The sequence below is a fragment of the Hibiscus syriacus genome, unplaced genomic scaffold (genome assembly GCF_006381635.1).
Source record: "Hibiscus syriacus cultivar Baekdansim isolate YM2019G1 unplaced genomic scaffold, ASM638163v2 tig00002237_pilon, whole genome shotgun sequence".
Taxonomy (NCBI): domain Eukaryota; kingdom Viridiplantae; phylum Streptophyta; class Magnoliopsida; order Malvales; family Malvaceae; genus Hibiscus; species Hibiscus syriacus.
The window spans coordinates 7,385,236-7,399,327 of NW_024061918.1; the positions used below are offsets into that span (position 1 = coordinate 7,385,236).

The 14,092-nt window shown below is 32.1% G+C and overlaps 1 protein-coding gene across 1 annotated transcript; it reads right to left on the reverse strand.

Moving 5' to 3' along the window:
- Nucleotides 1-9,941: 9,941 nt before the first annotated feature.
- LOC120142763 (plant UBX domain-containing protein 10-like) lies at nt 9,942-13,429 on the reverse strand. The gene is made up of 4 exons (XM_039157272.1): nt 12,584-13,429; nt 10,891-11,061; nt 10,462-10,665; nt 9,942-10,294 (listed from the first exon to the last, which is right to left on the reverse strand). The coding sequence occupies exons 1-4, from the start codon at nt 13,358-13,360 to the stop codon at nt 10,067-10,069; spliced, it is 1,380 nt and encodes a 459-aa protein (XP_039013203.1). The 5' UTR covers nt 13,361-13,429; the 3' UTR covers nt 9,942-10,066.
- Nucleotides 13,430-14,092: the final 663 nt, after the last annotated feature.

The window sequence follows — 14,092 nt, forward strand, 5'->3', positions numbered from 1 at the left end:
TTACCTTTGTGGGTCTCTGGATCATTTTCTCCGAGATTGCTCAGAGGCTCAAGATGTAGCTCTAGCGTTGACCCAACAGTCAGCTCCGTCAATTCAGAGAGGTAGACAATTTTAGAGAGGAGGGAGTTCTTCTGATCAGAGTGGTAGAGGTGTTGTTCTGCCCAAAGCTAGTGGGGATCCCAGACTTACAGCCCGTCAGTTTATGATCAGAGCTAGTGAAGAGGATGATGCAGTTGATGAGATCTTAGGTAACCTTACCCTATTCCTTATTCTAGTAATTGCCCTAGTCGATATAGTGTCTCTCCCTTAGAATTAAATATTCTAGTGGTTGAGATTTGTTGTAGATGCCTTGTCGAAATTTTGGGGACAAAATTTCCTATTAGGAGGGGAGAGTTGTAACACCCCAAATCTCGGGTCAGTATTTTGGGTTATCCCGAAACCCGATAGTTGAGCTCATTAGACTTCCTAATATAGTTTCGATCAATTAGAAATAGTACTAGGTTTAGGTTGGCTCAATAGCTTTAGGAAAGTGTAGTTTACCCTTTTTGCTTTTAAAAGTAAGTTAATAGGAGAAGGAACTAAAGTGTAATTTACTCTTTTTGCTAAAGTTGATGTCTTTCCCTCTCTTTTTATATCAATTCAAGTAAACCAACCCCCTCATATCCCACCCATTTTTCTTTCACTTCCTTCCATTAGTTTTCATTTCTTCTTCCTTTCAAGAGCCTAGTTTCAAGCATTCCAATCATAGATTTGTTTAGCCAAGGTAAGAATGTTTCTCTCCATCCTTTAAGCTTTGTTTTAAGCTCCATTTTGTAAGTTTTAGAATTAGTATTCAAAATGGGTTTATGGAGGCTTGAGGAGGATCCATTAATCCATGTTTGGTTACATTGTTTTGAGTTATCTAGGGTACCTCAAGCTTTAATCCAAGAGATTACTTGGTTTAGTAATCCCTTTTCTTACCTTTGTTTAGCTAAAGAGCTGGGAGAAAGTTCAAGGGCTAAAAGGTAAGGAGAAGGTGAATCCTAGTTGATTTAAGAGGTGTTTTAGTAGCCAAAATAGTAAGGTAACACACTTATAGCTTTCTTATACCAAGTGTAGATCATGGAAAGTTAAGATTTGTTAGAAAGTTAACTCTAAAGCATGTTTAGCAATTTCCATGGTATATTGTTCATTTGATGTTATAAGCATGTTAATAAGCCTCTATTATGTCCCCTATTGATCAAATAAAACTTTAAGAATGTTTGGGGACCTCACTAAGGTCTTTGGGATTGAGAAATAGAGTTTTTCGTACTTGTTTTATGACTTATGTAGGTAAAGTATCGATACAATAGGAATAATATCGATGTTTGTTCTTTGTTTTAGGCAAATTCATGAGTTTTTGGGCAAGAGTATCAAAAATTTGGGTCAAAGTTTCGAAACTCCAGGAAAGTTTTGAAATTGAGTAGAATATAATGTTTAAAAGTATCAGTACTTATATAAAGTATTGAAACTTTTGCAGGAGTATTGATACTCTTGGGCTAGTATCGATACTTTCATTTTGTTTTGGGCAAAAATGATAGTTTTTGAGGGAATTGGACTCGAGGTGCCCCAATACTTCATTATATCATCAAATAATACTGCAAGTGAGAATGATAAGAAAGTTTAATTCAAATGTAGAAATAAGAATATAGTAAGATAAAATAATACTATCTTTATTTGAATGCTCGGGAAATGACTAGGACACCCGAGTTCCTTTAGAAAAGATAGCAGAGTTACCAACTGTTTGACATATAAGAAAATGAGCCACATTTGTCTTTGAAGAAGAATTAGTGAATTATTTTTGTGATTTCAAACCATCAAAGAATTTGGATAAATCAACTATGGAGGGCGTAAAGGTAACAATTTGAACTGACATAAATAAACCTTGACGTTTCCACGAGATCAATTTGGTAAATCTAATGGGACCGGTGTTCTGATGCAACCTTGAATCAACCTTCATGATACTAGTGAGGGATGGCAATACAACAACATAAACTTTTACTGACATTTTATCAGACACTTGAGAGACATCATTTGCATCTTCTATTATCGCAGATAACATTATTTTCGGAGTGAGATAGTAAAGTTGACCCATTTCTTTCTCCTTATGACTTTGATGCTCATGTACTTGAGGAAAGTGGTCCCCATGAATTTGGATTTGCTCACTCTTTTTATCATTCAAAATCTGTAAGATCTGCTACAAATATCTCTGATTTATCACCATTTTAGATTCCAATGTAGTCATTTGACTTTCATGTTTTTCCACCATTTAGGAGGGTTGATTTCATCGATTGTTTGCTTGACCGGTTTTGTTAAATGCTCAATCTACTTCTGGGTTGCAAAGAAATCAGTGGATTCAATCATCGTTTGGTTCTTTGTTGGCATACCCAAGCTTTAGAGTGTCAGAAATTAAGGCTCTTGATACCAATTTGTTATATCCATGTAGGAGAAGAAGAGTAATCAAAAGAGAATAGAGAAAATAAAGATTAAGGAGAGAAAAAGGATTCAAAGAAACTCAGAATTCATTCATTCAATTCATAAACTCTTCATTTTCCTTAGTACAACATTTTATTTGTTCACATGGTACCGATCATGATGACAGCTGGCTCACGGCTACAAAAAATTATGGAAGCTTTTATTTTGTTGGGCTGGTGCTTTCCTCAGGCATGTTTTCTAATTCATCAGTAGCTTTTGTTTTAATGAACCCAATTCATAAGCTCCTCACGTGCTCCAATCTTCCCCAATTCCCCATTTGCAATCCCTAATCAATTTTATGAATCCCCAATTTCCTTTGCTTCGTGCTTCTTCTCCTCTCCCCCGACTGTGACAAAGGGACTTAATTATGAGGAAGGTAAAATAAAAAGGTTAAAAATAGAATTTCATGCACTAAGAACTAAAATGCATTAAAATAAAAAAAATGGAAGGACTAAAATATAAAATAGCCTAAAAATAATTAAGGCAAATATCTTAAACTCGAATATGGTGATATTTTTTTTAAAGAAAATTAAGCCATAATAATAATAATACTAATAACAACAAAAACTAACATAAGGGACTTAATTATGAAAACGGAAAAATAAAAGGTTAGAAATAGAATTAAATGAAATAAGAACTAAAATGCATTTAAGTAAAAAAAATGGAAGGACTAAAATACATTTATTTTTTATTTATTTTTTCTTTTTAATCTAGTTGCCCCACTCGTCGTTGTTTCTCGATGCCAACCATTCTTTCAAACACCGTAGATAGTGACTAGAATATCAAAACAATATTTTTTTTTCAACAGCCTGAAATCGAATCCGAGCCTAGTTTTCCCTAAAAACCCTAGAAATCTCTATATATAGAAAGCTACTCGAATGTTCCTCATATGATTTCCCAAACGTATCATTAGATCTAGCTACGTGCGGCGGTTCCAATCGTTAAGAATGAACTTCGATCGACAGATAAGTTCTTAGTTTTGTTTCAGTTTTTTTTTTCTTCCTTTTTGCTATTTACCGTTGTTTGATTCCATTTTTTAACTTCTTTTCTCATAGATTTTAGATCGGATTAGGGTAACATAGAATACACTAAGTTCGTAAATATATACTTGAATAAAATAAATCACATCGATTTCATACTCTGCTATTACTAAAATAATTACGGGCACTTACTCGATATAACGTTCTTCGTAAAGATGTATACATATAAATATCGAAAAATCTACTTTAATATAAAAATTGAGTATTTATAAGAATAAATCACTTAAAGCCTAACCCGATATTGAAATTATTTTAGAAATAATCATTCGATATTAAAAAATCATTTGATATATCTAGAATAAAAATAAGCTCATAGAAATATCTGATATAATGCTCAAAAAGTTGGGTTTCACAGAAGATAAATTGAATACATAAAAACTTCGAAAATATTTTAATATCAATTGAAATAATAATTATTCAATTAATCGTTTTGATTGATTGAATTCCAATTTTAAAATTAAGGATGTTACAATTTTCATTAATGAGTAAATAATGCATTTGGTCCTGCCTCCTCTAGCCCTAACTCAAAAATCTCTCCTTTATGACTAATCAAGATCAATTCGAAATTCTCAAAAAAAAAAAAACAAATCGAATCGAATCGAATCGAATCTGATTAGGGCAACATTCGGCCCAACAGTTCTAATCACATACTCATATCTTCGTATAGACCTTTCGAGTCAATCCTCATGCATTGATACGAAAATTCGAGGATTTACAAATTGTATGATTGAAATCTTATTTTAGTTTTATTTTCTTGTTGTAAATTTTGATAACTAGCTAATATTTTTTATAGATAGCAAGCTGATTGATTCAAATGATAATATTAGTTTTGGATGAATTTTGGCATATATGATGATCAAATGAGTGTAAAATAATTTGTTTGTATTGTTTTTTATGGGATCTTGAAGCAAGCTAATAATTGTTTGATTTAATTTCGGTCTGACTATAACTAATTTTTTTATCTAGTTTACGATTAAATGGGATCGAGGATGTTACATGTTATATGGACGAGCTGCTTTGGGCAACGGTGGAATGAGATTTTCCAATCATAACAAGTATACAATCTAGCCTGACAAACCTGACCCGATTATCCAACCTATTTAACCAACCCGATACCTGATATTAATCCGAACATGATCAAATTTGATCTAAAACCCAAACCATACCCGGTTCAAAAATTAGATGACCGAATATAGACCCATATACAATTTGATCCGAAAGAAAATAAATCGAACCAAAAGAAAACTGAACCAAATTTAACCCGAACCGAAAGCAATCTGAATCGAATTTAACTCGATCCGAAAGTAACCCAAACCGAAATTAATTCGAACAAAAAATAACTCGAATTGAAAGCAACCCAAACTTAAAGCAATTTGGCTTTAATTTAACCAAATTTGATTCAACCGAACATTGACTCTGAAATACCTCAAATTTTGGTTAGTGACTAAAATGTAAGTTTTGAACGTCTGGTGGCTAAAGTATAAACTTTGTAAAAGTTCAAGGACCAAAATTGTAATTTTAAAAAATTATATATTTTACCCCGTAAATAAACAGTTAGTCTTAAATCAAGAATTTTTGTGGGAATCATAATTTTGGTACGTTGTTTGTATTAAAAGCTATAAAACGATAAAATTCGGTATAGAAATCGGATAATCAGATTGAACCGGAATTTCACAAAAATTTGAAAGATGCTAGATAATAGTTGGAAATATTATTTCCATATTTTATATTAGTGAAACTTAGCATGGATCAGTGTAATTGAAGTTAATTTTTGAGATTTGGCCGAACAGTGAGAAATTTAGTGATTAAAATGCAATTTTCAAAAATGTATGGCTAAAGTAGGAAGTCAACTTCAAGTTGGTTCATCTTTGACTATGAGATATTTTATTGGAAGATATTTCAATGGAATTTGATAATTATCATGATTTATTAAGGGTGAAATTGAAATTTCTCGTTACTTGAATTTAAAATTTAATAATATTAAAAGGTGTCGAGTATTTTAAATGATAATTACCAAAGAAATTAGATGAAAAATCAGCCCCTTTTTTTCTTGCTGCTACCGTGAACTCCATAGCTTAAGAGGTGAGAATTTTCAAGTTAATTTTTAGGCTTATTCGATTGATTTTTGGGCTAAGCTATTAGATAGAGAATTAATCCTTTTGAAATGCTCTATTATTCAGTATAAATATTTCATGGAAAATATGCTTGAATGATGAATTACATCATTTGGGTGGATGAAGAACATGTTTGATTTTGAAGATTTGATGGAAGATTTTTATGTTATTAAAGTTGTTGAATAATTCTAAAGCATGAGAGATGATTAAAATCAAGTGTAGAAGCTTAAATCATGTTAGGCCATGGTTAGGGTTTATTGAGGTTGGTTGAATTTTGATTCAATTTGATGATATGATGATTGGAATAGCATGAATTTGATGTAAGGAAGTTGAATTCATGTTTGAAATTGACCAAAAAGTTTACCCTAGAGACTATGAAGCGTTCGGCCATAAAGGGAAAATTAGATGAAAATGTTGAAAAATTTCCTATGATCTAGAATTGATGTAAAATGTGTTCTATGTGATTTAGAGATTGATTTGGATTAATTTGGAACCTTGATACATAAAAGGGGTTATTTTACAAGTTTTGAGAATTTAGGGACATTGATGCATAAATGTGTAAATTTGAGTATTCAATGTTGAATTTTAATTGTAGAATGCTGGAATTTTGAGTTAAATAAGTGATATGGGATCAAAGTGCAAATTTGGATAAATTTGGTGATGGAATTTGAATAGTCTCAAAAGTTGGGACTTAATTGTGAGTTCTCAAATGTGATTGTATTATTTTGGTATGAAAGATCAATGCTGGAAATTTATATTAGTATGCTGTTTTTTAAGTTCAAATAATGAATTGGGATCAATTTGCAAGTTTATTAAAATAGGTGGTTGAATTCGAAAAGTCTAAGGAAATAGAGGATGAAATTTCAAGTTTTTGCATGTTAAAGTATTGATTTGAGTATATTATTAAAGTTCTAGAAATTTTAGTAATTAATGTGAAATGATCATAATGGTGAAGAATCATTATGAATTAAATGGAAAGGTTGATATGAATTCTAAGAAGAATTCATAATTAGTAACTTGAATGCAAAGTTGGTAAAAGTTAAAGGGTTAATGATGAAAATAAATATTTATGGACTTGAATGACTATTTTGGGAAGTTTGAAATTATGATGGAAATATGATTTAGTTTGATATTGATTTAGTATCGATTTTATTTTATAGAATTTTATAGTATTAAAGTTAGCTTATGTTAGTATAATAGTAACATATAGTTGAATATTTTGTGTTATTATTACGATGTTGTCAGATCAAGATAAACCTAGCGATCCTAGAGACCCGAAAGGAAAAGACAAAGCACGTGAGTAAAGAAATGTCTTATAAAGGCTCGGTAGTGAGGCAAAGGTGATTGCAATTTATTTATTTAATTATTCTAACTTATGAAGATTTGCGATAAGTCAACCTCATATTATTTTAAAGTGTGATTTCTAATTAATTAAAGATTATTTCCGTAATGATTATACAAAGTTTTATGAATGATTTAGGATATGAACTGCTCAAGTTTATGTGTTTATGATGATGAATTAAAAATGATTTCGATATTGAATTGTTGATTATTAAACGATTATAATATTATCTGAAAAGCCTATTGTATGTTGCATTGAGAGTCGTAGGTACACTTAGCATGTCATTGTGTTGAGTAATACTTATTCTGATTTAGTACATTCATGTACATATAGGCTGGCACATATGATTGCACTTGGAGTGCATATTCTGATTCTGATGATAGCATCGTGATGTGCTTAGCGCGCATATTCTGTCTGATTCACTAAACTTATATACTTTTAGCTATGAAAATGGAATATGAAAATATACTTATGTACCTTGCATTCTCTTAAATATATTTTTGGCTATGAAAATGGAATATGAAAGTTATGAAATGTGTCTAAATGGAATGAAATATGCATGGATTATTTTATCTGATAATGTTTATCATGATTTTAATAAAATCATTAGATGACATTGATTTTCAGGTTTTCTAATGAAGAAATTGGCTTGAATAGTCAGTTTAAGATTTAATGATTTTATTTGGGATCTTTTAAATATTTTATTATATTTATTCTATATTAAATTGTTTTATCTCACCTAGAGTTATTACTGTCTCACTAAACTTTACTTAGCGCATAATGATTTTCATGCGTATGTTTTGATAGAGAAAAGGACGTGCAATGAGGAGCCTCCTGAGTATCTTTTGGAAATCATACCTACTTCTTGTATCAGTAAGACTTCTCTGATGTAATTTTTTATTGTTAGTGGCATGCATATTTTTATATGTTAGTTTGCTTTATAGGATTTATTTTATATAGTTTGTAATAATAAACTAAAACTATTTTGTTTTCGTTGGCTTTAGTATATCTCGATCTTATGCGTAAATAATATATATATATATATATATATATATATATATATATATATATTTAAAATAGTTTTCAAATCAAGCAGTATTTAGGAAGTTTTAAATAGTTTATAGAACAACATTAAATTGCCTAATTGTTGTCCGAAATTGGGTTTGATTTAAATGATTAAATATTATTTATGATTTTACGCGAAAAATGAAATAATATTAAAGTTGAGAAATAAATGTTTTAAAATAAAATAAAAATTTAAGAATTTATGTTTAATGAATATTTGTAATATTCATGTAATATCTTTAACTCGTATTTCGAGATGTATACGTGTTATGGTGTTGCAGACTCGATTTTTCAACTTGATATATATATTTATATATAATAATGTGATGAATAGTCAAATAATACATGTTTTATTATCTTTTTGAATTATACTCCTAGTTAACCACTAATTTTCAGTTTTTGTAATAATTTAATTAAAATCAATATCAACTTTTGTTAATAGTTTAATTCGAACTGTGAAAATTATTTTGAATAATAAATTAATTTAAATAAAATTATAAAATTAATAAAAAATATTAGATTTATAATAGAAATAATAAAAAATTTACTTATATTACATAAAATGAATAATAATAATCAGAGGAATAATACTATAACAGTGAGATTGAAAACAATAACAAATAAAGTTTACTGGGTTACTTTCGTTACTTATAATAAAAATATAGATTTATTATGAAAATTGTAGGAAAATACTAAAACAAAAGAAATAATATATTAATTAATACTAGATTTATAATGAAAGTAATAGAAAATTTACTTATAACTTACAACTAAAGCGTAACAAATAAAGTTATATATGACTTTTTAAAATTTAATAAAAATATTGAATTTATAATTAAATATTTAATATTTGATTGAAATTTTTGATTGATAATAAATTTTTAATAATTTTTTTTTATTTTTTTTATAAAATATTTATCATTTTAAACTTTTCGCACAAAATTAATATAAAATTTTGATGACAAGTTGTAACATGCGTTATAGGATCGTATTTGTGTTAAATTATCATTTCAAAACGATGATTTAATTTAAAATATTGAACGATTGAGAATTATAATTAAACTGAAATAATAAGATTAACAAACAAGAAGACATATTTTTCTATAAGAATGTATCAATAATTTCATATATACTAAGTTAAACTCATAACCAACTCAACCCGAATTGACTTGATCCAAAGGTTGACCAATACCAAAAATCAACCGAACTGGTATTGACCAGATCATAAAATCAACCAATCCGATATTAACATAACCCGAAATCTAACCGATATGATATTGATCCGACCCAAAAATCAACCAATAAGATATTGATCCGAGCCGAAAAACAACCAATCTAATAACCACGCGACCCAAAAATTGACCCACCCGAAAATCGACCTGACCCAAATCAATTTACCATACACCCGAACTAAATCCAAATTAGATCCGACCCAAAACCGATCCAAATGATGCAAATGCCACCTCTAATATAATCTATATAATACTATAATCCAGTACAACAAGATTTAATGGAACACTTTGATATTGACCATGACTTCATCACGGTCCTGCTCTCTTTTGACAATTGCAAAGAGAAAAGATTAAGCAGATCAAATTCTAAGATGCTTAAAATTCGATAGCAGCTTTGGCATCTGATAAAAAAAAACTACTACCGATAATAAAACCTTCAAATCTCCAGTTTTTCATATCATGACATTTTTCATTTGACACATTGGTTCATCTGGCTTTTTAGGTAGCAGAGCAAGGAACTCAACATGATCAGATAGAAATTCTTGTTGAATCCTAAAAGCCCATGTCTGAACATAAACTCGTCCATTTGTTTAATCAAGTCTGAATCAAAGATCGATGAAATAAATATCCAGTGACGTGCAGATATTTTTTTTTATATCAATTTGTCATTGCTAATTATGTTGAACTGAGAAAGAAACATAAGAAAGTCATGCAGGGTCCTACCAACAGGAACCTTTGAAACTATAATTCATCATACAACTTGACACTATCTTCTCCAGATTAGTTTAGCTCCACAAAAAGGCTTGCCTGAGGATGTAATCCAGCCTCTTTCAAAGTCAACGAGAGCTTCTCCGTACCATATGTTACTCGAGGGAAGTTGGAGACGAGGTTGTAATCCTCAACTTCTAAGCATCCCAAAGAATCAACATAATCATAAAGGGATTGGATAAGTGCCGTACTTGGAAACCTCCTTTCTTTGCGCTCTCCATTTGGAAAGCGTACCAAAACCTGATTAATTTGGGTACAAACAAGCATTAAGTGTGGATATCAATAAAAGTCGGAAATGCAATCGATCATGGTTGTAATACAATGCCGTATTTGAATTGAGAATAATGGTAATTAAACCAGCTTAACCAGATCCAAGAAGTTAAGAGACAAAACCAAAGCAACATTACCTGTGTAACATTAAGTCCTTTCTCAGGTTCATCACCAAGTGACATAGCTTTCTCCTGCCGCATTCTATCTCGGGCAGCCTCCTTTTCAGCAGCTTCACGTGCTGCTCTTTCACGAGCCTCTTCTTCTTCCTTGCGTTTCCTCTCAGCTTCCGCGGCTTCCCTTTCCTGACGTTCTTGCTCCTCTCTCCTTTGGCGTTCCCTAGCCTAATATTGTAGAGGATTTAGACAGTCTCATATAACCAAACACTATTTTTAATAGCACAAATCCATTCAGGGAGCAAGTGATTATAGTTTTTCATTATATCCTCATCTCAAAATGAAGTAGACATTATTAAGTACAGTATTCTACTCCACCATGACCAAGCCAAAGATGAGTAAATAATTATTGAAGTTATTAATTTAACTATTTAAGACAAGATACCAGCTTACCTGGTCGGCTTCAAGAGCTGCTCTATAAGCGGCATCTTGCTCCTCCCTTAATCTCACGTTGTTTCTTCTCTCTTCAGCATCCAGTCTGGCAGCAACAAGAACAGGAGCACTTTCTTCAAGCAATCTCTGTAGTATTGTGAGCATTTCTTCAGGAGATTTAGGTCCCTCAACCTACAGTGGAGTAGATTCTAATATTAATAGGCAAGATTGCCATTTCCTATATTGGAATCCCGGGGTTCGCTACACGCCGATGTAAAAAGAAAAAGGACTGAAGTTTTAAGAAAGAGATCATTTCACGCACAATTGCAGTAAGAGTTAGATCAATGAAATGTAGGAGTATAGAAGTTAGTGAAGATGGGCTAAATCTGAATGCTTTAGACAGCCAAATATTAGAAACACCAGGGATTAAAAAGTGGTAGCATAGCTGTGACATGGCCTCTATTTTGTGGTACTGGGATGGATGTTAAAAAAAAAGTGTGAAAAACTTTCACACAATAGCAGTCACTATTCAGCCACAAAACTGGTATAGCAGAAAATGGTGGATGTAACCGGCCACTACTTATTCTACACTGAAACTTAAAAAACAATAAAAATTATTTGAAAACAGAAATTGTAGGCCACAGTACACATAGAGACGGTATATATTTTACATATATTCTTTTATATGCTCCTTCTCTAACAACTTAAATTCAAATATGAAGGTACAATTCTTTATAGGACAGATGCTAAGCATATAGTATATGATATATAGGGTACAATGTTATACTGCTCTGACACCATATTTAAGCATACATATAACATAATGTACACAACTGTAATGCTATAAGTCATCTCTAATCATGCATATAGCATGACGTACAAAGCTGTAATGCTATAGTCATCTCTAAGCATGCATCACTGTCAACTATATGTTACTTATCAGCAGCTGTGTCAAAATTCTTGAATCCAAATTTAATATTTTGGTGAAATTCAACGTGACAATGATAACGAAACTGTATAAAACTGATTTCTGAAAGTTAACATAAACAAACAGCTAGACCCATTAAAGAACGTGTAGTAAAGACAAGTTGCAGTAAAGCAACATAAAGTCGAAAATATTGAGAAGCGCCTGTGCTATTAAATTTTCTAGTGAATTAACTAAAAGATAAACAGGCAGAGTCTGGAATGAATTAGCAGAATCTAGGATTAAGCTGCATCACACTGTAAAGAAACTGGAAAGCTGATGGTCAATTGTACACACTATACAAGTTTCAAATGCCTTGTAACAAAATTTGAGGAACTGTTATTTAGCATATGGAAAACCAGGTAAGTGTTACTTTAGTCAATCATTAAAAGGTTAGCAATTCAACACTTTTTCTTTAACAATGAATTCATATACTTTGTTATCGGCCATGTAAACTCTAGTTACTCTCAATTGAACCTATAATCCAGATTATGTATCAAGGCATAAAACAAAAGCAGAAATTAATCTAAACTCTGTGCTCAGCAGAAACACAATGACAAAACAACTAAAAGAAAGAAATCCCTGACTTCCATCCATTTATCCAGAATAGAAGTGATTAACTGAACTCATAAATGTACTTAAAACCTATATGAGAGTATGAACAATATGTTTCAGTTTCTGAGTTTTGCAAAAGGATAATTAAACCAATAATTTCATTCAAAGTAGAAGTGAGAATCACGATGCCCATACCTGTTGAAGAAGGGCGATCCTCTGATTCGTAGCGGGCATAAAAACAGCACAAAATGGGAACCTGGATGCTTTCAAACTATTACTCATCTTAAAACCTTCACTAGACCTAATGCTCCCGCCCCACGCCACAAAATTCTCATTCACAAAGGCCGCCAAAGTCTCGGAACACAGCGTCCTTCGGCAGAAATCAGGCGAATCCGGGTGGTCCGGCGAGTGCAAGTACACAAACAACAGTTTAAACGCGCTCCTCGACCTCTGTAAAGCGTCCATAAAACCCTCGCCGACAAAATTCGGCCCCCTCGTCCCGTACTCCCTCTCAAACGCCGCCAGGAAGTCCATCGCTTCAGAAGCCGCGGACGAGACGGAGACCAACCTCGCCGATGATTCTCCGCCCTGCCCAGAACTTAGCCCGATCATCCCAAGGGAATACGAAAGAACTCCGCCCGCGACCCATAGACCGAGTCCAACAGCGCCAGAGATCAACCCTAGACTTCCGGATATCACGGAAATGGGTAACGTAATGAGTTTCCATGCTAAACCTGGTTGGGGAGCGATAACAACACCGGAGGCGGAGCCGAATTCGGTCCGGGTCCGTGAATCGCGAGGGTGAGAGTCGGAGGTTGTGGTGGAAGCGGAGGGTTGGGTGGAAGAGGTGAAGGAAGAGATGGCGAGTTCAAGGTCCCAACCATGGGCCTGCAGGATTTCCGTACACAAATCGGGATCTTCGAGCCCCGTGATTGCTTGAAAACATGCTAATTTATCAGCTACATCAACCATTTCTCAATAATTCACCCAAAAACACACAGATGAAGACAAGTGAAATTCCTCTCTATTTTCTTTTTTTCTCCTAATTTCTAGCGCACTGGAATGTTCTAATATAATGTCCCGGTTTTGCCTACCAGAATTGGGCGCCACAGTGTTGCGGATTTACAAAACTACCACTTTCCTTGCAATCTATATTCTTCTTTTCTTTTCTTCTTTTCCCACTCCTCCAGATCTTCAGGGTTATAACTGTCACTTAACGGTGCTTTGTGAGGCTAGCAAACGATGCCGTATTAGGTTTGAACTTTGATTGCCAAGAAGATGGAACATTTGCGAAAGAAATTCTAAATGACATTGGATTGGTTCAGTTCTATGTACTGAGCATTCTTATGAGCCTTTTTACTCCCGTTTTAATGATATTTAAAAATGTAGAGATTATTATTTTTGATTTAATTAAGATAATTATAAAATAGTATTTATTTTAAATACATATAGATATTACTTTTAATTTAAGTGAATTTCGAATTACTGATATAATACAAAGGTCTACAAACGTGTTTTAATATAAACACAATTCTATGTACTTATGTTTTTTAGGCCTATAATTTCGCCAATATCATTTTAGAGATTAATTTCTAGTCATTGCGATATTGAAAAATATCAGTTCCATGTACTTATGTTTTTAGGCCTATAATTTGTTAGCCTGTGCATTTTGATACTATTTATGCATTCATTGATAGTTTTGGA